The 25,912-nt window shown below is 35.1% G+C and overlaps 2 protein-coding genes across 5 annotated transcripts in view; one reads left to right on the top strand and one right to left on the bottom strand.

The window, feature by feature from the left end:
- Positions 1-9,281, top strand: part of mmel1 (membrane metallo-endopeptidase-like 1) — a 30,894-nt gene extending 21,613 nt beyond the window's left edge. For all 4 annotated transcript variants that reach the window (XM_058790513.1, XM_058790511.1, XM_058790510.1 and 1 more), the window contains 6 exons: positions 779-898; positions 1,143-1,276; positions 2,423-2,488; positions 2,631-2,726; positions 3,131-3,207; positions 4,678-9,281. In XM_058790513.1, the coding sequence (XP_058646496.1) occupies positions 779-898; positions 1,143-1,276; positions 2,423-2,488; positions 2,631-2,726; positions 3,131-3,207; positions 4,678-4,777 (593 nt within the window). In that variant the 3' untranslated portion in view covers positions 4,778-9,281. The remainder of the gene's footprint in view (positions 1-778; positions 899-1,142; positions 1,277-2,422; positions 2,489-2,630; positions 2,727-3,130; positions 3,208-4,677) is intronic.
- A 76-nt stretch (positions 9,282-9,357) lies between these two features.
- Positions 9,358-25,114, bottom strand: prxl2b (peroxiredoxin like 2B). Its single transcript, XM_058790490.1, has 7 exons — positions 24,927-25,114; positions 23,656-23,860; positions 21,185-21,236; positions 21,009-21,072; positions 20,728-20,803; positions 19,027-19,145; positions 9,358-9,771 (listed from the first exon to the last, which is right to left on the bottom strand). Exons 1-7 carry the CDS (start codon positions 24,984-24,986, stop codon positions 9,745-9,747), a joined length of 603 nt encoding a protein of 200 aa, XP_058646473.1. The 5' UTR covers positions 24,987-25,114; the 3' UTR covers positions 9,358-9,744.
- Positions 25,115-25,912: the final 798 nt, after the last annotated feature.

Here is a 25,912-nt window from a genome sequence, read left to right as displayed (position 1 = left end):
TAAAGCCTATAAAAAAATCAGTATTTCACAACACTTCAGCATGTTATTCTTAAGTGAGGGCCATTTTAAAGAATTTTTTACCCAAGCAAGGTCTCTGAGAACCTGACACATTGCACTTCTGGAAACTCCAGGAAGGTTGCAGTTCTGGAAAATGATGGTGCTGGAGACTAAATGGTTCCTGATGGTTTCTCACCTAATCCTTCACATAAATTTTTAATTGTTTTGCAGTTAACGTGTCACTTCTTCTCCACCTGTTTTTTTTTTCTGACCCAATGAGCATTTCGCTGCCCAATGGTCATGTATTGCATCCTTCTCATGGGCATTTAATAATTTTTTTTAACTTTTATTCTTGAGTTCAATCTCTTTTTTGGCTCATTTTATCTGTAAAAGAAAACCTGCCTAATCTGCGCACACTGTGTGTGTGTATATATATATATATATATATATATATATATATATATATATATATAACTGTCATACTTTTTAACATCATATATATTTTTAAAGACTGACAAGGGTAAATCTAATCTTGATTAAAAAAAAAAAAGTTTCCAACAGTTTTAATGTGACCTTCATAAATGTTCTAAGAAAAAGCTGAAATCTGTTAATTTTAATGAGAAATCTGACATAAAAGTGTCTAAAGTTAACACACTGTTCCTATTAAAATGAGTTGCTTTCTTACGTGACTCGATTAGTATCTCAAAAATGCATTTCCTGGTCAATTACCCAGGCATTATGCTGAATTTCATCTCTTTCTATGCATCCATCTTTCTTTCAGTGTTTCCTGCTGGCATCCTCCAGCCTCCGTTCTTCAGTGAAAAACAGCTGCAAGCTCTAAACTTTGGTGGAATTGGCATGGTTATAGGACATGAAATCACTCATGGATTTGATGATCACGGTAATATACATCTCATCTGATGGATTGTACCAATTATCAGTTAGCTGTGGATGAATAAACAATGTGAATTTGTTGATGATCCTGTTTATGTGTGATGTATTAAACTCCGTGCTAAAGAAGGGGTTTTAAATATCACAGATAAATTGTTCTCCATTGGACCAAACCACCATGCGAAAGAGCAACCACAATGCTTGTCTGTTTAAAATATGACCGTGTTCCAAAAATTTAATATTTATTTTCACAGGCCGTAATTTTGACAAGGATGGGAACATGTACAACTGGTGGAGCAACTACTCTGCCGAGCGCTTTGAGGATCAATCTAAATGCATGGTGGAACAGTACGGCAAATTTAGCTGGAAACTCGCAGGAGGACAAAATGTAAGTCGAACTTCACTTAGAAGGATGGAAAGAATCTGTATATGAACTTTTAAAAATGAACAAATAACAAATACATGGTTTATACTTGCAGTACTTGCAGTATGTGCATGCTTTGGGTCCGATCTAAGCATTTCCAGTGCCCTAAAAAAAAGTGCTGCTTCATGGCAGCAAAGACATTAAATGCAGAGTACACTTTTGCAGATATATATAAAAATAAACAGAATTAAATATAGAAACAAGTTAATTTAATGCAAATTTCTTGCCACAAAAATGAATGGATTTTAAAAGGAGACGGAAATGTTTACATTTACATTTTAAGAGGTTTAACTTTTTACAGATATTGAAAATGAATCCAAAAGTCATTTTCACTTACTCCTCTAGCACTTTTTTACTAAATGTATTGATTTTTGTGTAAATGAGGTAACGTATTCACTGAATTCTTTGAAAAGTATGTTCTGCTTCTTTTAAGGATGTTTACATATTTTAAGATATTAAGTCTTGTTTTTTTTGAAAAATTTATCTAAATTTTATATCAAAATATCTGCCAATGGGGTAAGAAAAACAATCTTAATTCAAATGGAAAACAACATTTTGATCAATTTGAAAACAAGACTTCATTTCTTAAGTTGCTTCTCAATTAAATGTATCTTGATTCAAGAATGTTTTGGTATTTATACTAGAAACCAAGACAAAAATACTAAAAGAAGAAAATAGTTTTTTACTGTTGTTTTTACATTTTATAGCTCAGTCTGTTAACAAATCTTCTTTTATTCCTCCTAAAAACAAATAGACTATGAAACAACAGTGCTGTTATTGTAAACTTGAATACATTTTTGTTAATCAAAATAAAACTGAAAATGAAAATGTTACCTGAAATACTTAAAAAGATTAGAAATGTAACAAGTTTAAGTTCTACTAAAATTGCTAAAAACTAAAGCAAACACCTAAAAGTAAATATAAAAAACGAATATAAAGTACAATAACAAAATTACTAAAAATTAAACTGAAATTAGAATAAAATTTGAATTAAACTAAATGAAGACTGAACATATAAAATTAAAAGCTGACCTAAAATATAAAGAAATACTGTATTATACAAATAATACTTAAATAACACTGAACATTGTTAAATTGATGTTGTTGCAGGTCAGTGGCATCACAACATTAGGAGAAAATATTGCTGACAACGGTGGAGTTCGTCAAGCATATAAGGTATGCAACATTAATTCCCTTTGAACAACTACATAGTAACCCAGTGAAAACTGCTCACAACATCTTAAAAACCACATAGACAACTCACATTTTCATCAGAACTCGTAAAAATGGGTTGATGTGAATCTGTGTGTGATATTAGGCGTATATGAAGTGGGTGGAGAGGGAAGGCGAGGAGCCCCGTCTTCCTGGACTGGATATGGATCACAAACAGCTCTTCTTTCTAAACTTTGCCCAGGTATGTGACCATGAATGACATCCACTTGCAAGGCCATGCAAGGTCAGTCTCGCAACGAGCGAATCAAATTAAACTGACACTGCTTAAAAGATACAGGTCCCGCTTAACCTCTGGAAAATACATTACTATTGGCTCTCTAATACGTGCTTAAGGCATGAAATCAGTGATTGAATCATGGCAACCGATGGGATGAGTGCTACTTTAAAGGACTTGGATTTGAATTGTCATTATTTGGATGGGCACACTTCAAAATATGTTGAAATAAATAATCACAATCGAAATCTGCTCTGCATATGACATTCAAGCATAAAATGCGCGTAAGGTCAGAAATAATGTTATCATCTCTCCATGATGTGCTCAACTGGTATTTGTACTGAATATAAAATGTCTTGTGCTTTCTGTAGGTCTGGTGTGGTGCCTGTCGCCCGGAGTACGCCATTCAGTCCATCAAAACAGACCCACACAGCCCTCTGGAATACAGGCAAGATCTTTCTGGGAGATTTGTGAATTAAAGATGAAAAAAGTATTGAAGTCACACTTAAAAATGTCAGTGCAGTAGATAGTTAGCAGCACAACACATTATAGCAAAAATAAAGAAACTGCAAGTGGGATAAGCAAAAATGAATTATTGAAACTAACTAATTTCTAACCACTAAAATATTTGATTGGTTTTTAAAACTCAAAATTTATATAATTTAAACTATTATTTAAAAGTTTGGTTATGCTCAACAAGGCTGCATTTATATGACGAGTAAAACAATAATATTGAAAAAATATTACAATTTAAAATAACATTTCTATTTGAAAATAGTTTCAAATGTAATTTATTCCTGTGATGAAAATGTGAATTTTCAGCATCATTACACCAGTCTTCAGTGTCACATGATCCTTCAGAAATCATTCTGATATGCTGATTTGCCGCTCAAGAAACTTCTCTGATTATCAATGTTGAAAACAGCTGCTTAATGTCTTTGTGGAAACTGATACATTTTTTCAGGATTCTTTAATGACTATAAAGTTCAAAAGAACATCATTTAATTAAATATAAATATTTGGTAACATTATAAATGTCTTTACTGTCACTTTTGATGAGTTCAATGCATCCTTGCTGAATAAAAGCATTCATTTCTTTCAAAAAAATACATATACATATGAAGCAACTTTGTTTTGCTGTATTTTTATATACTTCATATTTTTCATATACTTCACGTTTACAGGTTTCTGATTATTTCAAACATTTTCAAGCAAAACATTTAAACAAAGCCACTTCAAAAGTGTTTCAGGAGAACTGAATTCACACATCCACTAAAATTCACCAAAATACCAGCTGATTCAAAGACATTGAGCAAAAATGATAAAGACAAGTGAAAATAACTTTTTCTTTGATGCAAAGACATTCAGACATTTTTAAGTGTGACTTAAAGGGTTAGTTTACTCAAAAATGAAAATTCTGTCATTAATGACTCACCCTCATGTCATTCATCTTCGGAACACAAATTAAGATATTTTTGATGAAATCCAAGAGCTTTCTGACCTTCTATAGACAGCAGGACACTACCATGTTCAATGCACAGAAACATAGTAAAGTCCAACATCAGTGGTTCAACTAATTTTATGAAGCTACGAGAATAGTCATTATTTTTGTTTTCTTGTAGCTTCATAAAATTATGGTTGAACCACTGATGTCACATGGACTATTTTAATGATGTCCTTACTACCTTTCTGAGCCTTGAATGAGTCCGTTGCATTGCTGTCTATGGAGATTTGTGTTCTGAAGATGAACGAAGGTCTTACGGGTTTGGAACGACGTGAGGGTGAGTAATTAATGACAGAATTGTCATTTTTGAGTGAACTATCCTTTTAAGTGTCCAAATACTTTTTTAGGACAGCTGTAGATGTTTTAGAGATGAATAGTGTCATGTTTGTTTGTTTGTTTGTTTGTTTCGAACAGGGTTCTGGGGTCCCTCCAGAACTTTGAGGCGTTTTCTGAAGCATTTCATTGCGCACAAGGAGCTCCTATGAACCCCGAAGAGAAATGTCGAGTGTGGTAACCTGCCGCCGGAGATACGGGAGTCTGTGTATATTTTACAAACTAGGCAACGGTTAGGAGAGCTTGGATCATATTATGTTGTTCTGTGGCAGCTGCCTGGCTGTTAGTCTGATGTAACAGACACGACCAAGGTGTGCGACACCTACATGTATGACTGCATAGATGTCTACTGTGAACTTTCAAATGCGCACATATAACCAACGAGTGCAGGCGTCGTGAACGTGCACAGTGAGGGTGTTGTTTTCCTGAAAAAGAGGCATGCTTTTTCATTGTCTGTTTAAGAGACATTTAAGCAAGATTTTGTCCTGTTTGCCTGTTTACAGGTTTCTTGTGACACATTACTAATTTTGGCATCGGAAAACACGTGTAAACGAAAGAGTTTCATTGTAACGACAGTGCTTATTGACATCAGATTATTTTTCCAGATTATGTAAACGGATAAATCCCTCGGTTGGCTTTCGATTCTGTCGGCTCTCCAAGAAGATATCCGTTGCGCTTGAGCGATCCCAAAATTAGTCAACAACTGAAGGCTTGGAAGCCGATAGAGATTGTGGTTTGAATAGAAACCAGTCAAGGCATAATGTTTCGTTTCATAATAAGCAGCCTTGAAATATTTTGAAAATGGTATAGGAAATAATTTTTCCTTTTCTAAAGCATGCAGCAGAGAGAGGCAAAAGCTGGAGTCCTATTGAGCACCGTGCTATCCTAATGTATGCGCTCTCTACATTACATTTCACTGAAGCATCTTTAAAAGCGAGGGCTTAGCGTTACGTAAACGGGCCCGTGTTGACAATTACCTGACAACCTTAAGACTGTTAAAACCATATCGCTTCAAGCTTTGTGTGTTTTTGTCCATAAATAGCTCCGATTCATGGCTGCCTTGCAATTACGCTACAGACTTCTGTTAAAGCCAGCAGATAATGGCAGGAAGCCGCTGCAATACGGGAATGAAAAAGGTACAACGGGTCACTCAGACGGTTTGTTTGTTTCATACAAGCTGTTCATTCTGCCAGGGAACATTTCTGTACAGTACATTGCTATTAAGACAATGTTTTAGCATGTTTAGGAGCAAGAATCAGATTCTGAGAGATGTACTGTAGTAAAACCGAAGGGTCTTCATCGATTCAGTCCTCCTGTTCAGTTTGGTTTTTATTTGGGGTTCTTAAAAACGTCATTGCAGCATTAAGAGAAATGGCATTTTTTAAAATCAGATCAAGACCATTTTTTGCAGCAACGGATTTTGTAACAAATATTTGATCATAAATTAGTTTAGTTTTAATACTCTACAACCGTTTTGTTAGCTTAAGGTGAATAGTGGCAATGTTCATGTGACAATCACTTTAACTTGGTATAACCTGTTTTTTTCCAGCAGAGTTAAGTTGTTTGTTTTTGGTAGCTGGTTTGTTACTGGTCTACTGACTCTAACCAGCTTGGTCAAGATGGTCTACCAGGTCAAAGTTCAGCTGATGAACAATCTAGAGTAGCTTGAAACCTCTCTAAAAAAAAAAAAACACACCAAATGATTGATTTTCCAGCAGGGAACATGCAATTTTGTTCATAAATGTGGCATGTAACACCAAAGAGTTTACGGTTAAGTTTTTAGAACAAGTTTTAGTAGCTGGTTTACCAACTCCAACCAACTTGGCCAAGTCAAAAAGTGACTAAGTTTTTTTTTTTTAACATGGTAGCTGGTTTGTTACTGGTCTACCAACTCTTACCAGCTTGGAAAAGTTGGAAAAGACAGTTTACCAGGTCAAAGTCCAACTTATGAACCATCCAGAGTAGCTTAAACCATTTCTTGCTAATATGGTAATTGGTGGAAATGTTCACATTACATAACCTGCTGTAAAATACAGGTCATATGGTGGGTAACTGTTTTTACTGTCTACTAACTCTTAACCAGCCTGCCCAAGATGGTCAAAGGGTCAAAGTTCAGCTGATGAACCAGCTAGACTAGTTTGAACCCTCTACACATTCCCTGCAAGATACTTGGTGGTTTTTATAATTTTGTTCATAAATGTGGCATGTAACACCAAATGTTTGCTGTAAAGTTTTAAAGATTTAAAGGACATGGTATCTGTTTTGTTACTGGTCTACCAACTCTAACCAGCTTGTAAAAGACAGTTTACCAGATCAAAGTCCAACTGATGAACCATCTAGAGTAGCTTGAGCCATTTTTTGCTAATATGGTAATTGGTGGAAATGTTCACATTACATAACCTGCTAGAAAGAAAGAAAGAAAGGTTATACCAAGTCAAAGTGGTCAAGTTGGCTTTTTGAACACAGTAGCTCGTTTGTTACTGGTCTACTGACTTTAACCAGCTTGGCCAAGATGGTCTACCAGGTCAAAGCCCAGCTGATGAATCATCTAGACAAGCATGAACCATGATTTTCCATCAGAGAATATGTGATTTTGTACATAGCAGTACCATAAAACACCAAACACCAAGAGGATTCGTTAGGCAAAGGTCTCGCTCAAGGATCAGTTAGCTAGCATCACATCTCGTGACTTCATAAATTGGTCTGAGATCTGGGCTAATGGGGCGGCAGGGGTTCATTTGTTAGCTGGAGCATAGCAGATGAAGCGACAGCCAGAAGTTGTCTCTCAAATGGACACTTTAGGGGAGGCGGCCCTCTCATTAGAGATCCAGTCGAGGCCGGTGACTGTTATTTTCCGTCTTGATTAAGCAGTAATGACAGCAGAACTAAAGATCCAAACAGGACGGAAGAAAAATGATAGAAGGAGATGATGGAAAAGATCAAACGGACGTCAGACGGCCGCTGTAGGAGAAGAAATGGATTGTCAAGTTCTCCGAAAGCTTAGTGGAGTCAATATTGGCTTGCTTTGGGTTATTGATTATGACTGTTATCTCTCACGACAGAGACTTTGATCATTTGAATGTTCATATCTGCCTTTGAAGCTTCATTGCTAGCCAATCTAAACCTCAACACCACTGTAATGGCACGTACTGTTTGATGCACGGCAGACATGCGATATATTGAATGCAAGCAACTTTGGAACAAATTAAACATTAGAACCTTGGCGGCGGAAAGGGTTTTATAGTGATGAAATGCCAAATAAAACATAATCCCTGAATTATTAGTGCATGCATTTTCCAATGCAACACCCTGCTAGACAAGAAATGCAGCTCTGCCTCAATCGAAATTGGAAGGACTTGAGCTTTTACACGGGCAGATACTGGTGTGGAGTAAATCTGGTGTGATTAGAAACCATACAAGAGCCAATAATGCGCATATGTTATGCTCTATAGCTACAGTATATAAAGAACAAAGAGAAATGTGCAGTGTTTTTAATTTATGTACAGTATTCAACATTGTTTGGGTTGATTTACTTGCCAGTGACGTCAGTGCTATCAAGGTGGCAAAATACCTTCAAAATATCAAAACATATACACATGCAACACCATCAATTCCATAACAGCACGCATACATCATTTCTATCTGGCCTTGAGGCTTTTATTATATTGAGAACCAATAAAATGAGGTGTGACGTGAACTACCTGTTCTTTATACCGCAACAAATTCGTGCCAAGGATTGCTGATGTGCAAATTTTAAAATAGCTGTTTTGTATCCTGTGAAATTACAATATAAAATCACCCGCTGTAATTGTTTAGAACTGCCTTGAAGAAATTTGAGCTGAAGGAAAAATAAGTACATAACACCTATAAAATACCTTGCCGAGTGTGTATTATAAAATAGCATTTGTGTACATTTTTAGTGTCTTCATTGTGTGGTTTTGAAGGTGTTTAATTATAAGTAAGCTTATGATGAGTAATTATGAAGTCAGGAATCATTACTTTCTTCAGTGCATTATGGGACAATGCCAAGAACTCGTCAGACACAAGAATGATGATTCACAATTCAGTTTTACAGATTTTGTTGTTACTTTTTATTTTTTGGGTCAAGGACATATCTCATGAAAACACGCCCAGGTTACATTTCGCAAAACCAAAAGGACAAATTATGGGTAGTTGGCGTATGTCTATAAACTTAATATAAACTTTAATTTATGTTCAAAATAAAGCCTATTTTAGAACCATTAAGATTTATTTGAATTATGACATGAATTTCTTAAAGCATGACTTTCAAATAAATAAATAAACAAACATAATTATGTAATTATACACCTGGGCATTATTGCAGGTTTTATGAGATTGTCCTTTATGCTATGATATGCCACATTGACCACAGATGCTGCTATGACAATATGTATTCTGTACATAGACCCATTGACTGCTGAAAGGTTAATATTTACTGACAGAAATGCTCTTGATTATTATATAGGGTCCATGTTTGGTTGAGACCATATATGTTTTAATGACTTTACAAGTGAATGCTTTGTAATTCTATCGTTCTGCCAATACTGATTGTTCAAGTAAAATTATATGGCTTAAAAATGTTATTTAGCTACCCTAAACATTGAAATATTGTTATATAAGAGAAAATATGTACGCTTCAAAAATAAACTTATATAAAGCAACAATATATTCTGCATCTGTTTTGTTCTTTTTTTTTTTCTCACATTCATACATTAAAAAACACACACACAGAAACTTTGGTAAGAGATTTAATATACATATATGCCATTCACATTCTTCAATTAGCAAGTCACATTTGGTCAGACATGTTTGGAAACAGATCATAATAAATATAAGTTTATGAAAGAATCTCATTAAAGCAGTCTCTTTCAGCTCTAGTGCGAAGCTTAAAATACAAACTTGATTGATCAACTAATTGAAAAAAAAAAAAGAGGATCAAAACAGCATTACTCATCAACGAAGCATATAAAATGCTTGGAAATGTTCTTATTTCCTAGTTGTATGATCAGTACATTATAGTTTAGAATGTAAACCAAAAGCATCATATAGATGTAAAGATGATTTGAGTCTGATTAGTGGGAATATAACACTGGATAAGTCCATTCATCCCTGAAGAACTTTGATCCTCTATCTTGTGCAAACGTCTTCGTTACACTGTAAAGGACACAAAAATGATATTAAATTGGTTGGTGTGAAAATGCATTAAAACTTGAATATTATATTATAACACCGACACATTTTTGTGTTCGCCACACAATAAAAGACATACAGGTTTGGACTTATGGGGGAATTTACATAGTATTGGCTGAACTCTCATTAAGGAAAGTCAGTCTTTAAAGCTAAAATCAAAGTAGGGTCAGTCTGTCAATGCATTTACGGCCGTGTGAAAGTAACTACCACATCCCACACTCCAGAGGAAATGGCATCGGTGGCTCAAAGATGACGCCAGTGGTCTTAAATGGGTAAACAATACCTGCGACATGTCCTGTTATTGAACTTAAAAGCATCATATATCCTAAAAGAGCAGCTGTGGTTTTTTTCTTAGTTATATTAATAGAATATTTCACAGTCACCAGATCAAGTTTATGCATTTCTGGGCATCATCTAATGGCAGAATACAAAAAAATGGGATATGCGCAGAAAATCAAGTGACCTTTATTTATATAGCACTTTATACAATACAAATTGTTGTAAAGCAGCTTTGTAGTAATAAACAAGAAAATAATTACTGAAGCAAAATTCATCAATTATAAGACAAATTTAGCTGTAAAGCAGCTCTAATAAGACAATAGTGTCATGGTTCAGCTCAAGTTAGTTCAGTGTTTGTTCAGTTTAATAACAGTGTAGAGTTTAATAATTGTGAAAAACTTAATTCAGCTACAAGCAGCTCTACAGAAGTCAACAGCATCATTATTCAACTCAAGTCAGTTTAATGTTGATTCAATTAACGTCATTTGTAACAATTGTATATACAGCAATTCTGATTGCAAAAATCAAAGAGATTCACATTAATTTAATCAGTTTTGTTGCACACCATGTTTTAGTAAGTTTTTTTTTTTTCTGCGCTGATCTACTATTGCGGTCTCATTTGTTTTACTTCATGCCATAATTAAAAGTCTGATTTCACGAGACAATTTTCAGAAGGATCTATTGTGTTGTACCACACCCCGAAGAACATGTCTTTGTGTCAAAAAATGTGAAATGCAGCGCTCAGGATTGTTTAAAAAAAAAAAAAAAAAAAGCACAGGGTCTTCTGATTGGTCCACTGTTTTGGAGCTGACATTAGCCCCTTTCACACATAAAGACTTTACTGCTAAATTACCGTTAAGAGATCACGTGTGAACAGGACCTTTCAAAAATACCAGTAAATTCGTTCTGGCAATTTACCGGTATGAGAAGCTGTAACATTAGCAGTGAATTGCTGGAATGCTGCTGTGTGTGAACGCAGAATGAAAATGACCAGTATGAGCATGTACAAGTTCAGAATGCCTTTGAAAGATCAGTTATTGAATACACACACACTCAGAAAAAAAGCTGTCGCCGGGACTAGCCCAAGATACAAAAGTTAAAGGGGACATCTTTGTACCTTATTTACCCCTAAATGGTTAATGCATATTAGTATCTAAAGTCTACATATTAGCAGTGGTAGGAAGTAACTGATTACATGTAATCTGGGTTACATAGCCTAATCAGATTTAAAAAATGAAGTGCTTGTAATTGATTGCATTGGATTTTAAAATGCTCATAATCAGATTGCAATTACTACATAGATTAAATGATTACACATTCACATAATGGCAGTAAATTATTCATAATTTATTGATTCACCCCAATTCTTATATATTGTTTTCTTTCTGAATGAATCTACCACTTGCATACAATTTGTGAAACCCTGCAGTAATGCTTAATGCATTTCATGATGTTAATGAATTAGGTCAAAAGTAATCAGAAAGTAGTCAGACTACATTATTTAATGTGTGTAATCCAGATTATGTTACCAACTACAATTTTCGTCATTTAATTTGTAATTGATAATGGACTATAATTTGTCTACGCTTTTCAAAAAAGGGTAGCGCCCCAGTGAGAGTTTTGTACCTTTTTGTTCTGAGAGTCTGAAGTCTACTCAATCCCCTGTCACGTTTCCCTTGAGACTGTCCCTTGTCATCCAGTGACGACACTGGGTTTGGGCTCTTGACTGTGTCTGTTGGGCCCTTTCCTTCCTGAGGTGGTGCAAGAAGACCCTTGGGGCCGATCTGCTCTGAGATATGCGTCTGAATGACACCATGTTTATTTTCTGGATGGACTAAATGTCTTTTGGTAGTTTTAGGGGTGTGGTGTGACACAATGGATCCTTCTGAAAACCAGACTTTTGACTTCGGCTTGAAGTAAAACAAATGAGACCACAATAATAGACTAGTGCAGAAAAAAAAAAAAGCATGCTAAAAATAAAGTGTGCGAAAACGATGAAATGAATAGAAATTTCTTTTTTGAATTTTGCAATCAGAATTAGTCTAGTATGCAAAAAAAAAAATATTTTTCAACAATTACAAGATATAAATCTGTTGCAATCACAAGGTTTTTATCATGAATTAAAACTAAAACCAAAGCCATTAACATTTGTTGATTAACGTTGTTTTTGTTACTTTGAATAAAATATACAACTAAAATAACAAAATCAAATATAAAGATTAAACTTTTATTTCAATTAGTTTCCAATACAGTATTTCTCAATTTATTTAAAGTACCAAATTAAATACTATATAGACATTAAAAAAAACAAAAAACAAAAAAAAAACAGCAAAAATGCTAAAACTTAAGCTTATATTTTCAGTTTTCACTTTAATTTTAAAATGACAAAAACCATATATAAAAACTACAACAGTATATAAATGATCCTAAATTGCACTGGTTGCAGTTTGGCATCTCAAGTGATTTACTCATAACTATTCAAAAAATCAGCACAGTATATTTTTATGCTTCTGCTTTATGGTTTAATAAGACTTATTTTACAAATTACAAGAACCACTTAGTTATAAGAAACCATTCCTTGAAAAAATGCCACGTTCTTCAGTTATTTCGGCATTCAATGCATTGTCTGAAGGACCGCAAACATGTTTCAGAACATTTCTACGCGTCTTTGCTTGTTCATATGACATTTACCCTACTAAACCACATCTCATCAAACCAAATCCTGGTCATTTATTTCTAGACCACTGTCATTCAGAAGAAAAACAATGTGGTGTAATCTCCAAATTATTGCAAGATGTTGATTAACAAACCACACTATTGGAGCCCTGTGCACGCAAACCAGAAAACTAGAGGAAAACATTATTTCTCATGTAACGCAAAGACATTTAGACTACTGTATGTGTCCAAATACTTCTTGGAGTGACTGTACTTGGAAATAAAGGTAATGCAAGGAAAATCTCAGTTGGAACATAGTTTCTAGAAACAATGCAACAAAACGTGTCATTTACTCATGCATGTCTTTCTTTCTTACATGCAATCATCAATAAAAACGCAAAAACGTCGCCCCTCAGGTCGTTGTTCTCATCTTTTTGCTGTGAAATCTTTCGATTTTTATATAGTAAATGCAAGAATAACTTTTATATTGTTATCAATATTTCAAGATAAACACTTACTGGACTGAAGCATCTATAATTTTTTAGAAAAATCATGTTAAAATGTGTTCAAATATGTTTATAATGTTTATGTCTTAAAGGGGTGGTTTACTGCGATTTCACTTTTTTCATTTTAAATAGTGTGTAATGTTGCTGTTGGTGCATGAACAGTATCTGCAAAGTTGAGGCGCTGAAAGTTCAACGTAAGCGGAGATATCGTCTTTTAAAAATCAGGAAATTTAATGCCTACAAAAACGACTCATATGGGACTACAACGAGATACTTCCCGGGTTGCATACGTAAAAAACCCATCAAACCCCTCCCTCCGGAACATGCAAAAGAGGGGGCAAGGCCATGTTCTGCGGCTTTGTCGAAGAGGAAGAGTTATAGTGGAGAGTTGTAGTCATGCCGTCGAAACGGTGTTATTTTCACCCAGCTGTCAGGTCTTCTGTGTTCGGGCTTCCTACGGACGCTGTAGTTCGTCAACAATAGTTAAAATTTATGTTTGATTATGTTCCTGACAATTACAATCCTAATTTAGCTCTCTGTGCTGCACATTTTACGGAAGACAGCTTCCAGAATCTACACGAGTTCAATGCCGGATTCACACAGAAACTATTACTAAAACATGGAGCGGTTACAACTTTAAAACCAGAGGCAGCAGTTGTTGGGCCACAACCTGTAAGTAAGATTTCATAATTTGAAATGTATTTGCATGTATAATTTCAGACGTAATGTTTTAGTTTTATCAAGGACGTAAACAAATGCCAACGCTGGCTTTAGTAGCCAGTTAGTTAAATGCTATTTCGTGTGTCTATGACAAATGCGTACAAATATTTTGGACCCGAATTTGTAATTATGTACTAATTTTGTAAATGTATTTTCCATGTATACTTCATGACGTAATTTTTCGATTTGATCAAGAACGTAAACACAAGCCAACGCTGTTTGGTTATAGTAGCCAGTTAGTTCGATGCTATTTTGTGTGTATAAGACAAACGTGTACAAACTTCAACAATTATATGTAATCACAACAGCAAACTTCCATTCAGAAACGCTTGTAAGAGCCGTGCTTGCGGAAGTTCTGCTTGACTCTCTTCATTACCGCTTTCTGGGTCTGATTCTGGCTCAAACTGATACGGCAACATTGACACCATTATTTACATTTGACCGGAGCACATGCAGCTGTCGCTCCATGAAGGTGATGGGCGTGAAGTTTCCGGACAATGTGCAGTACGCAGTTTAGCCAATCACAACACACCGGCCCAACTAACCAATCTGAGCCCATTGCCCGTTTCTGAGGGAGTGGATTCACAGAATCAGGAAGTCAACCGGTCGTTCAAATGACAGAGAAGAAAGCGGCTTACAATAAAGGCGAAATATATGAAAAATAAGGCGTTTTTTAACAAACGAAACACGAAGACATGTTATATTGCACCCCATAAACACAATCAAGCAAAGAAAAAAGCAGTAAACCACCCCTTTAATATTCCAATACATTTATATTCATTTTAAGTAGACTGTTCTAAAGATCTGATTTACATGACAAGCTATCAGAATTAGTTACTTTTTGGCATATAAATATCAGCATCTGCACCGATTTGCATATTTTTGCTCAGTATTGGGCAAATTGTGTTTTTCTTCCTTGAGTATGAGCTCCATATTCTTATCATATCATATCAATATATAGTCTGTGAATAAAAGTCTGAAGTATCAAATAAGATACGCAACCCAAAAAAACCACAGGTTTTACAGGGTTAATCTAACAATCAGCTTCTGCATATCTCTTCTGTTTCTCTGGAGATTTTCTGTAGAGGAAGTTTTTTCTTCCTAGATTGGACACACGTGAAGCGACGTTCACCCTTTGAACACAGTAATTTAGTCTACTTCTCATCTCGAGCTTGTCAAGGAAGAGAAAGGCCAAAAGTGTAATTTCCTCCAGGATACCACCGTAAAACTCCTTACCTCAGACCACACATGACGTTAAGAGCTACACACACGTCTGTGTAAAAACCCCCTGTAATAACCAGAAATAGCAGCCTGGGGAAATGCATCCGTTGGTTTTAGTGGGTTTTGTCATTATATGAGCCCTCTGTATCTCACGCCCAGGTGCGTCGTGGTGCCTCGGGCCGTTAAGATCATGTTAAACCAGGAGATCAGCCTCACAACAAGACTCTGTTCTATCCTACAATCACTTCACTTGTTCAAACATCCAATTACATAAGCCAAAGCATCTGTGCTCCAAAATCAGACAGATTCATGCCTTTACTTTACAGAACAGCTAATTGTTAAGTTGCTCGCTTGCGTGAATTAGGTCAGGCTGCAGCATAATACAGATTCCTAAGTATGTCTTGTGAAGGCCTGTAAGGGTTTAATTGCACTTTTCTTCATACTCTGGTAAGATATTATTCCAGTGAAATTCAGCAAAACAAGTAAAGGTTGTCTCTGGTGTTTCACTTTTACAATGGATGGTTTTATATGTTCTCGTGTGCTTGCATAGATCAATGCAACCCAAAAATCTTACACTCTATAAACTCTTTACTGCAGTAAAAACCACAGCGAAATGGTCCTTGTAAAGTCTCCCTACATAATACACAATAAAAATATTTATGCTGACCTCAAAACATACATTCATGCAAAAGTGGTTAAATCTTTTAGTCAATTAAAGTAAAAACATAATAATGGGTAATGTCGGACAGTTTGTGGAGAAAAACCACTCGCTTTTGACCTTAGGTAATATAATATCAAGCAACAGCATGAGAACAATACTGAAACACTTCATCAAAGAGTCATTTTATAATCCAAAAATCACTCAAAATATATATTTTAGATGTGGGCAGTATGAATGAAATCTACACGGTTATATGTAATGCTAAGAAAATCAATGATCAAATTGTTTATATATCAAATACCTGTGGTAAAGCCTATTGTCATATAATACAGTCAATTAAATGCTTTACATACGAAAGATACTTCACCTCATTTATTTTACTTCTGACTTGATGGATCGAATAAATAAGTCTGGCAATAGTGCAAAAACAGTTTCACATTATGTAAAACCTGAGTTAAAAATCGCAAAACAGTAACACTAATATAAATGGATAGTTCAGGCTTTAAATTCTGTCTGCATTAGTTGCATTGGAAGTTGCTGTGAAAAAGCTGATATATGCACACAGACTAAACTAAAACTCACTACTCATGCATTTCTATCTTGTCCTAACAGATATCATTATAAAGGGTTCCTACACATTTTCCATTTCAAAATTCTCCAGACTCAAATTTCCAAACCTCTCGGTAGATTTTCAGACCATATTTAACATAAATGGTTCAAAGAGCATTATTTTCAGCTTTATATTTGGTAGATAGTAGTCATCATCTGTAAATATTTTTATTTTCTCAGGGTTTTTATTTTTTCATTGATTTTCTCGAAGTGACTAAGATAAGAGTCCCTAAAATAAAAAAAATACACTTTTACATGCACACAAGAAACATTTTTGTGCCCTCAAGAAACGAATCACATGTGCATGGGAATGTTTTACATGCTTACGCATTACAATTTCTAGTTTTATAAAAACCCATTTCCTTTACTATCGCTGCCATCTTACTATAAATAAAACGATAGCATGGATGCACATGAATTAACAGAGATCTACCTGCTCAAAATTTTGCTTTTCTTATGGTCTAATATCAACCTCTAATATCAAGGCCTCACGTCCAATTTAACACATGCTCTGTGGTGGTGGAGAAACCATGACACGAAATGAGCTGATGGCATAACATTTGCCAAGTTCAAGGGTCTATAAAAAAAAAAAGTGCACCTTGAATTCATTCAGTCATACAGTGGGTACGGAAAGTATCCAGACCCCCTTAAATTTTTCGCTCTTTGTTATATTGCAGCCATTTGCTAAAATCATTTAAGTTCATTTTTTTCCCTCATTAATGTACACACAGCACCCCATATTGACAGAAAAACACAGAATTGTTGACATTTTTGCAGATTTATTAAAAAAAGAAAAACTGAAATATCACATGGTCCTAAGTATTCAGACCCTTTGCTCAGTATTTAGTAGAAGCACTCTTTTGATCTAATACAGCCATGAGTCTTTTTGTGAAAGATGCAACAAGTTTTTCACACCTGGATTTGGGGATCCTCTGACATTCCTCCTTGCAGATCCTCTCCAGTTCTGTCAGGTTGGATGGTAAACGGTGGACAGCCATGTTTAGGTCTCCAGAGATGCTCAATTGGGTTTAAGTCAGGGCTCTGGCTGGGCCATTCAAGAACAGTCACGGAGTTGTTGTGAAGCCACTCCTTCATTATTTTAGCTGTGTGCTTAGGGTCATTGTCTTGTTGGAAGGTAAACCTTCGGCCCAGTCTGAGGTCCTGAGCACTCTGGAGAAGGTTTTCGTCCAGGATATCCCTGTACTTGGCCGCATTCATCTTTCCCTCGATTGCAACCAGTCGTCCTGTCCCTGCAGCTGAAAAACACCCCCACAGCATGATGCTGCCACCACCATGCTTCACTGTTGGGACTGTATTGGACAGGTGATGAGCAGTGCCTGGTTTTCTCCACACATACCGCTTAGAATTAAGGCCAAAAAGTTCTATCTTGGTCTTATACAGGTGTTTTTTTAGCAGACTCCATGCGGGCTTTCATGTGTCTTGCACTGAGGAGAGGCTTCCATCGGGCCACTCTGCCATAAAGCCCCCACTGGTGGAGGGCTGCAGTGATGGTTGACTTTCTACAACTTTCTCCCGTCTCCCGACTGCATCTCTGGAGCTCAGCCACAGTGATCTTTGGGTTCTTCTTTACCTCTCTCACCAAGGCTCTTCTCCCCCAATAGCTCAGTTTGACCGGACGGCCAGCTCAAGGAAGGGTTCTGGTCGTCCCAAACGTCTTCCATTTAAGGATTATGGAGGCCACTGTGCTCTTAGGAACCTTAAGTGCAGCAGAAATTTTTTTGTAACCTTGGCCAGATCTGTGCCTTGCCACAATTCTGTCTCTGAGCTCTTCAGGCAGTTCCTTTGACCTCATGATTCTCATTTGCTCTGACATGCACTGTGAGCTGTAAGGTCTTATATAGACAGGTGTGTGGCTTTCCTAATCAAGTCCAATCAGTATAATCAAACACAGCTGGACTCAAATGAAGGTGTAGAACCATCTCAAGGATGATCAGAAGAAATGGACAGCACCTGAGTTAAATATATGAGTGTCACAGCAAAGGGTCTGAATACTTAGGACCATGTGATATTTCAGTTTTTCTTTTTTAATAAATCTGCAAAAATGTCAACAATTCTGTGTTTTTCTGTCAATATGGGGTGCTGTGTGTACATTAATGAGGGAAAAAAAATGAACTTAAATGATTTTAGCAAATGGCTGCAATATAACAAAGAGTGAAAAATTTAAGGGGTCTGAATACTTTCTGTACCCACTGTATATGGCGATCACTAAACAGCTGTCATGAAACCTCACTTCTTGTACGATAAATTTATTTTCATTAAATTCTTAAAAAAAAAAAAAAAAAAACTAAATAGGGGCAAAAGTCTGGAAACACATTTTTCCATACTCTGCTCTCTTTTTTCCATACTTTTCCTGACCTGGAAAATACAAATTCCATACTTTTACAAACTTCGTAGGAACCCTGATTATATATTGCAATGCTGTTCCTGTTACCATAATCAAACCCAGAAATAACGGACTGATTTACCCACCAGTAAACACAACTATATTAAATCTGACTATATTCCAGTATCAAAGAGGCTTGATCTCACAAATGCTTCTTGTTTTACCTGTGGCTTTTCACCAGCCTGAACGTTCACCGAGATCCCGAGAGCTTTGGTGAGGTCCTCAAGAGATACGTTGTCTGCGGGTGTTTTCTGGACAAAATGCAGCAGAACCTTTTCTCCACCTGAACAGAGTGACATTTTTGCATTGTAATATTGTTTTCATGGCAATTAAGCACATTTTCATTTGAATTTTCATATAAATATATCATATTTTAACATTTATATATATTAACATATTAAAATATGATATATTTATATGAAAATGCTTATTTACAAAATGCTACACCTGTTTAAACAGGAATTTAATTTAGTAGTTAAAGTAGATTTTAACTAGAAAAACAATTGTGTCTGGACATAAATATTCTCATTACTCTGTTACAGTAATGAGAATCTAATGAGAATCATCAAGAAATTAATGAGAATTGCAAACACCAACAAAAAAAGATCCAGCTGCATTCAAGTGATGAGAATTGGGGGTAAACATGTTTAATTTTCCTGAAAATAATGTCACATTGCACAATAACTTAATGATCCTAAAATATGCTTTATTATCTTTATCCAAAACGAGTTAACAATGATAACAATTTAGCAATGGAACTCTTTGCTGAAGTTCTTGTTAAGACTGCTGAATTAGAGCTCTTGAAGGAATAGTTCACCCAAAAATGAAGACTTGATAACTTTCCCACTCTAAGTCCATTGAAGATATAGAGGAGTTTGTTTCTTCATGGAAACAGATTTGGAGAAATTTAATTCAGCTGATAAAAACATCACAATAATCCACACCGCCTCAGTCCATCAACTAATGTTTGGGAAGTGAAAAGCTGCATGTTTGTAAGAAACAAATCCATCATTAAGGTGTTTTAACTTTATAAACCATTGCTTCAAGCCAAAACACGAGTCTGTAATCCATAACAACGCTTCCTCCATCTCCCATCCAAATCCACCGACATGTTTGTTTAGAACTCTTTTTGCTTGTAAATGGTGCTTAAAGATGGATTTATTTCTTACAAACACACAGCTTTAATTGATGGACTGGAGTGGTGTGGATTATACTTGTGAATTATTGTGATATTTTTATTAGCTTCATCTTGGATGCCCTGAGGCCTTTTCAGCAAATGTTCATTTTTGGATGAACTGTTCCTTTAAACCAGAGGTCCTCAACTCTGGCCCTCGGGGTCCATGTTCCTGCAGAATTTCAAATTCACCTGCCTTTAACTTTCTAGAAATACCGAAGACCTTGATTAGCTTGTTCAGACAATTTGTGCAATTGCTTGGTTGGAGCTAAACTCTGCAGGAAAGTGGACCTCGAGGGCCAGAGTTAAGAACCCCTGCTTTAAACCGCACATGCTGTTTACACGAAGACAGAGAAACAGTGCAGAGACTCATCAAATCCTCAAACATGAAGACATTATTTTAAATTGTTAATCTTTGCTACAGGCAGATTTCTTCATGTTATTTCTCATTGTTAAGCATAGAGCAGATTTGCTCATGCTAGATTTCATAAATGTGAAGTCATGCTGCCCTCTAGTGATAATAAAACAGACTGCTTCGATTACAAGGCTCAGTTCTCCTCTTTAACACATTTATCAGCACACAGAGAAAGTAAAAGATAATCATTATAATAACATGTCTATCTAACTTCAAGACTGGACCAATACATTTACTTTTGAGATGATGAAAATGTGACCAACATTGTAATTTTACCTTTTGCGACGATGAGCATGCCTCCACTCTGCAGAAGATCTCCACTAAAGTTTCCTTGAATTCCTTCTGCACTTGCCTACAAGAAAGTGTGTGATAAACCAGAATCAGAAGAGTTTAAGTTTTTAAAAGGTTTAAGATTGCATGCATATCTTGAAATGAGCAATTATTTAACACCTAAAATAAGGTCATTATTAAAAAATGTCTACAAATAAGACACCTAATAAGTCTCATTATACTTGAATTATAATTTACAAATGCAATGTGTAATGTGTTATAAATACCTTTGAGGCAATTTCTCGTACATTCTTTCCCATAGCAGCTGGAATCACATTCACGGCATTGTACCTGAGTTTGAAAACCAGAAATATTTTTGTTCATTTTGACATGTTTGTGTCACAGTCCATCATAAGCGTTCAAAAAATATTCATGAAAACATGTATTGCAAGTTCCCTCATACCTTTTAAAGCCTAAATCTTTGTAACACTGTTTCTTCTCATCAATGTAGAGGTCTAAAACAAAGTTAAAGATTCACAGGATCAGGAAGATGGTAATGATAGCCAAGGTAAACACAGGCGTGGTAACCATAGTAACCGGTCATAAAATTACAGTAAAAGACAAGAAATCAATCACCAGTAAATTCAAAACTATACACACACAATGTGCTTAACCTGAGGTTATCACTTATTTCACAAGAAGGAATGCAAAGCATTGCATTTTCTAATCTGGTATCACCACCTTTGGAGATGCATTAACAAAACCTGAATCCAGCATGATTCGAGAATTTATGCATCTTGGGCTTCAATAAAAGCAAGAAAGTCTGTACAACGTCACATGATCAGTGTTACTGTTCCATGCATTTAGAAATAGTGCCCAATCTGAAATAATTTGCCTACCTTTTATAACATTATACCATGTATTATTTTACTGTTCTCAGTTTATTTACAGGTTTAAATGTTTATATCTTTTAAAAGAATTTAAAATATTTTTAAGAAATTAAATGTTTTTCATGTGTGTGTGTGTGTGTGTGTGTATATAAATAAAAAAAAAAGATTAAAAAAACAAACAAAAACAAATCAGGTGCATTTTCAGAGTTTCATTTTATTTACAGATTAGAATATTTATCTCTCTTAACCCTTAAAGACCTAGAACATTTTTGTGGCGCCTGACACACCTGCACTTTTCTCTGTTTTTTCAGACCTATTCTAGCAGTCAGTATCAAGTGCCATTTATCATTATAAACAGGAGAACTTGAAGTTTCATTCTAGCTAATTAATTTTCCTTTTGTTTTCTCTAAGAATGATTGAATTTTCTGGAATTTTAAGAAAATTGCAAGCAACAGTTGGGTGTTTTTTTACTGTGTACTCAAACAGAAACTCCTGAAGTTTGGATTTTTTTTTCTTTAGAAAGTTTTATGTTTTATTTGGGTGTTTTACACTTCCAAAATAAAATGTTGTCTACATATAACATTCCCCAAGCAAGTTGTTTGCATTTTATTTTTTTTACAATATTATAGGTGCTTTTCAGTGCAAAAAGGTCTATTTAGTTTACTGACAATATAGATGTGTCCAAAACGTATGTAAAGGTATGTTAAAAGTAAATGGAAACAGTTAAATATAATAATAAATCACAGAAGCAAAAGTGATTCTTTTTTTCAGATAAATATATTTTAAATCTGAGTATGAACAAAACGCAAATAGTGTAGCTAGTATTGAAAGAAACTGCACAAATTGTCTTGTGCAACAAAAATACAAACAGTGCAAATGATTCACAAACTGCACACAAAATGAGAGAGAAATTATGCTGAGTGCAACAGAACAAATACTGGAAATTAACTTTTGAAAACTATATAAGAATTATTGAAATAATATAACCAAATGAATCAATCCGCTGGCTGTACTCTGTGTTGGAATCGATTCTACAGCATTGTGAAAAATTCCAGTGCTTTATCTTATATATATACCACTGTTTCTTCCTTGTTTTTGGTTTCAAAGTGCTCCATCATGTGGTTTTTTTGTGCTTTGTCAGAGAATGCTTTCATGCAAATGTGTTTTTTTGTGACCGTTTTCATGCACGCACACCACACTTTACTTTCATGTTGCGGTTGTTCAAATTTCCAAAGAAATATACTAATTGACCCTTCACAGGGAGTTTGATTGACAGGCAATCTGACCAATCATAACGCCAAATCCACCATTTTATCAAACAAACAAATCAGACAGGAGAGTACATTAACATCAGTGGACTTGAACTTGAAAAATGGTGTGTACTGATGTCTTTCCACGGTTGAAAATGTTCATTCATGTTTATTTCATGCTATAACTAGTAAAGAGAAAGAGACGAGGCAATACAGTGATCTGTCACGGTATTTAGCATCCATCTTTGAGCATTTTTAAGCATTTAAGCATCAACAATTGATCCTGTTTGGCTCATTGGAAAAAATGCATAGGTTTCTTTTGACAAATTAATGCGGATCGAAATGTGATGACGTTATCACATTCACTACGGTGCCTCTGAATGTCCAAATGAGACAAATGCAATACCGCCGAAAAACAGAGAATCTCCTTTTTATGAGACTTGACTGGATTAGTGGTTCAAAATGTATTAAACATTCAAGAACAATAGTTAATTTTAGCCACGGGCGGCTGTCTCAGTCTTTGAAGGTTAAAAAATAAATTTAAAAGAAAAGAAAAAAAAAGAAATCATGTGTTTTTCAAAGTCTTTACACATTTCCAAAGTGGATAAAACAGTGGATTTTTAGAAATGTTTATGCATATCTTCTGGGTCAAAATCTAATCAAATGCATTTTGATGGTTGATTGATTGATTGTTCGATTTTTCACTATAGTCTATATTTGAGCAACATTAGTGTAAAACTAAGAAATTAGGAACAACAATAAAATATAAACCAAGCTATGCAACAAATCCTCACCGCCCTTTAAGAATCCTCCATCCTTGAACTCCTTCACTCCCGTCTCTTCGGGTCCGATGCCGATCAGAGCGACACCATTTGCTTTCAGGTCCTTCTCCAGTTTACTAACCTCTGCTGACATCCACCGACACACCTGACAACCAAACCTCCGCAAGAAGAAGAGAACAACTGTCTGCTCCCGCCACAGAGAACCAATCTCCACCATCTAATGAACAAGATACGAGACAAACAGAACAAATGTGGATGACAAGACATACTCAAACTGAAAGGGTTTCCATGTTTCTTTCATTATTTCCAGCTCATGAATGAAACAAACTTTATTTACATTTTTGGGTAGTTGATATTTCATATGATGCTGTGACAATGAGAGTGATGTGCTAGAGGTAATTTAAAACTCATTTTCGAATTATTTTATACATAACTGGTAAGTCTCATAATTAAGATACTATATAATTGTCATTTTCATATGTAACAAAAAGTAACAATCATGATTCTGAAACAAATGAATGCTCATGGACATAAGTGACTCACTGAGTGAGAATGATTTATTTTAATAAACTGATTTACAGTAAGCCTTTAAACTAAACTAAATTAAATAAGTCACATGCATGTTTTATACAGTTTGAAAAATATACCTTTGAAAATGTAAAATAAAACAACATCAAAAAAACATATATTTAACATTAATTTAATAATTGATTTTTTTAAAAATATTTTTAAAAGACACTACAGGACAGGTATCCAATTAGAACAAGAAAACCCCAAAAGAAACCCACAACTGCTTTGGTTTGAAGTGTTGTTTACATTATAAAGACTTAAATGTGTTTTCATTGCATTTGACACCTGCAAGCAGTGAACGAGTTCTCATCTACACCTGGAGTGTAAATGTGTTTATATAAATATCACATCAAGCTAACAGTTCCCAAGGGTCTTCACTTTACAAACATCAATTACATCTTAACAGGTGCAGTGTGAGAAGAGCTCGTGCAATCGAGAGGAAAAGCGGCATTACTTTAGTTCAGTTACAAACTCATGATATATAGAGGGATGACACAATGTGAATCATTAAAACAGGAAGTGTTTCTTTTTTCATGAAAGTACATTGGAATTGTTATTTAAATGTTTTGACTATAACGTAATACGTGTCATTTTCAAGAACCAGGTTTCTTTAGTACTATTTAAGTTTAGGAATTCATTCATTGACAGTTTGAACATAGCACTGTATAGTCTGCTCATTATAACGTATAGAAACATTGTGTGTGAATTATTACCTCTCCAGACGTGGTGCTTTTCACTTGGTTGGCTCCTAAGCTGGTCAGATTCACGGACATTTTCTTAGTGTTTACTTTTTGCTTTCAGGTGTAAAATTCGTCCTTGTTTCCTTCAGCGGTTTTTACACTTTACACAAGCACACAAACGCGCCACTGTTATATACACACGCCCACTTGTGTAAGACATGGCGTGAGCGACAGGCGTATCGACCAATCACAGCGTCAGGTATTCAAACCATGCGCTCGAGGGGCGCGGCATATTACATAAATATGACAATGGCAACTCTGTGTGATTATTTATGCAACAATACATCTTATCTTAACGCCTCGAATATATTTTTTCCCAGTACAAATTTCAGTATTTCTAAATGTAAATTGATTCTATGAATAACACACACATTGTTTTTTTTTTTGCTTTTTTGTTTTAAGCCCAAGATCAGGTTTAAGGTATTCTATAAGATCATTTAGGGTGTGGTTTATCTGTACATCAAAGGTCAGTGATTTCAGTCTTCATTTGAACATTGTAATGATTTACATTCAATAATCAATACAGACCAAGAAATAAAAAAAAAAAAAAAAATAAGGTATTTTACTCAGTTTCTGTGTGTATGGTAAATCATTGACTTCAGAATGGTGTTGGTTTACCAGTCCTTAGCCTTAACAGGTCTTTCAACATTGCTTAAATTGTAGGCCTAAATAAAAATAAAATAATAAAAATAAATCTTATAATGTCAATGTATAATATTTAATCACTTATTTATAAATAGCAAAAATAATATGCACCATTCAACACAAACAGGCCTATAATCGGAGGTGGACAGTAACAAGTAGGCCTATAGTACATTTACTTGAGGATTGTACTCAAGTACACTTTTTGAGTATCTGTACTTTACTTGAGTATTATTTTTTTCTGGAAATGTATGACTTTAACTTCACTACGTTTGAAAGACTATCATACTTTTCACTCCACTTATCAAGGTCCTCGA

Source organism: Onychostoma macrolepis, chromosome 11, assembly GCF_012432095.1.
Source record: "Onychostoma macrolepis isolate SWU-2019 chromosome 11, ASM1243209v1, whole genome shotgun sequence".
NCBI classification, from domain to species: Eukaryota; Metazoa; Chordata; class Actinopteri; order Cypriniformes; family Cyprinidae; genus Onychostoma; species Onychostoma macrolepis.
The sequence above is the reverse complement of the archived record's forward strand: the minus strand, read 5'-3'. Positions and strand labels throughout refer to the sequence as shown.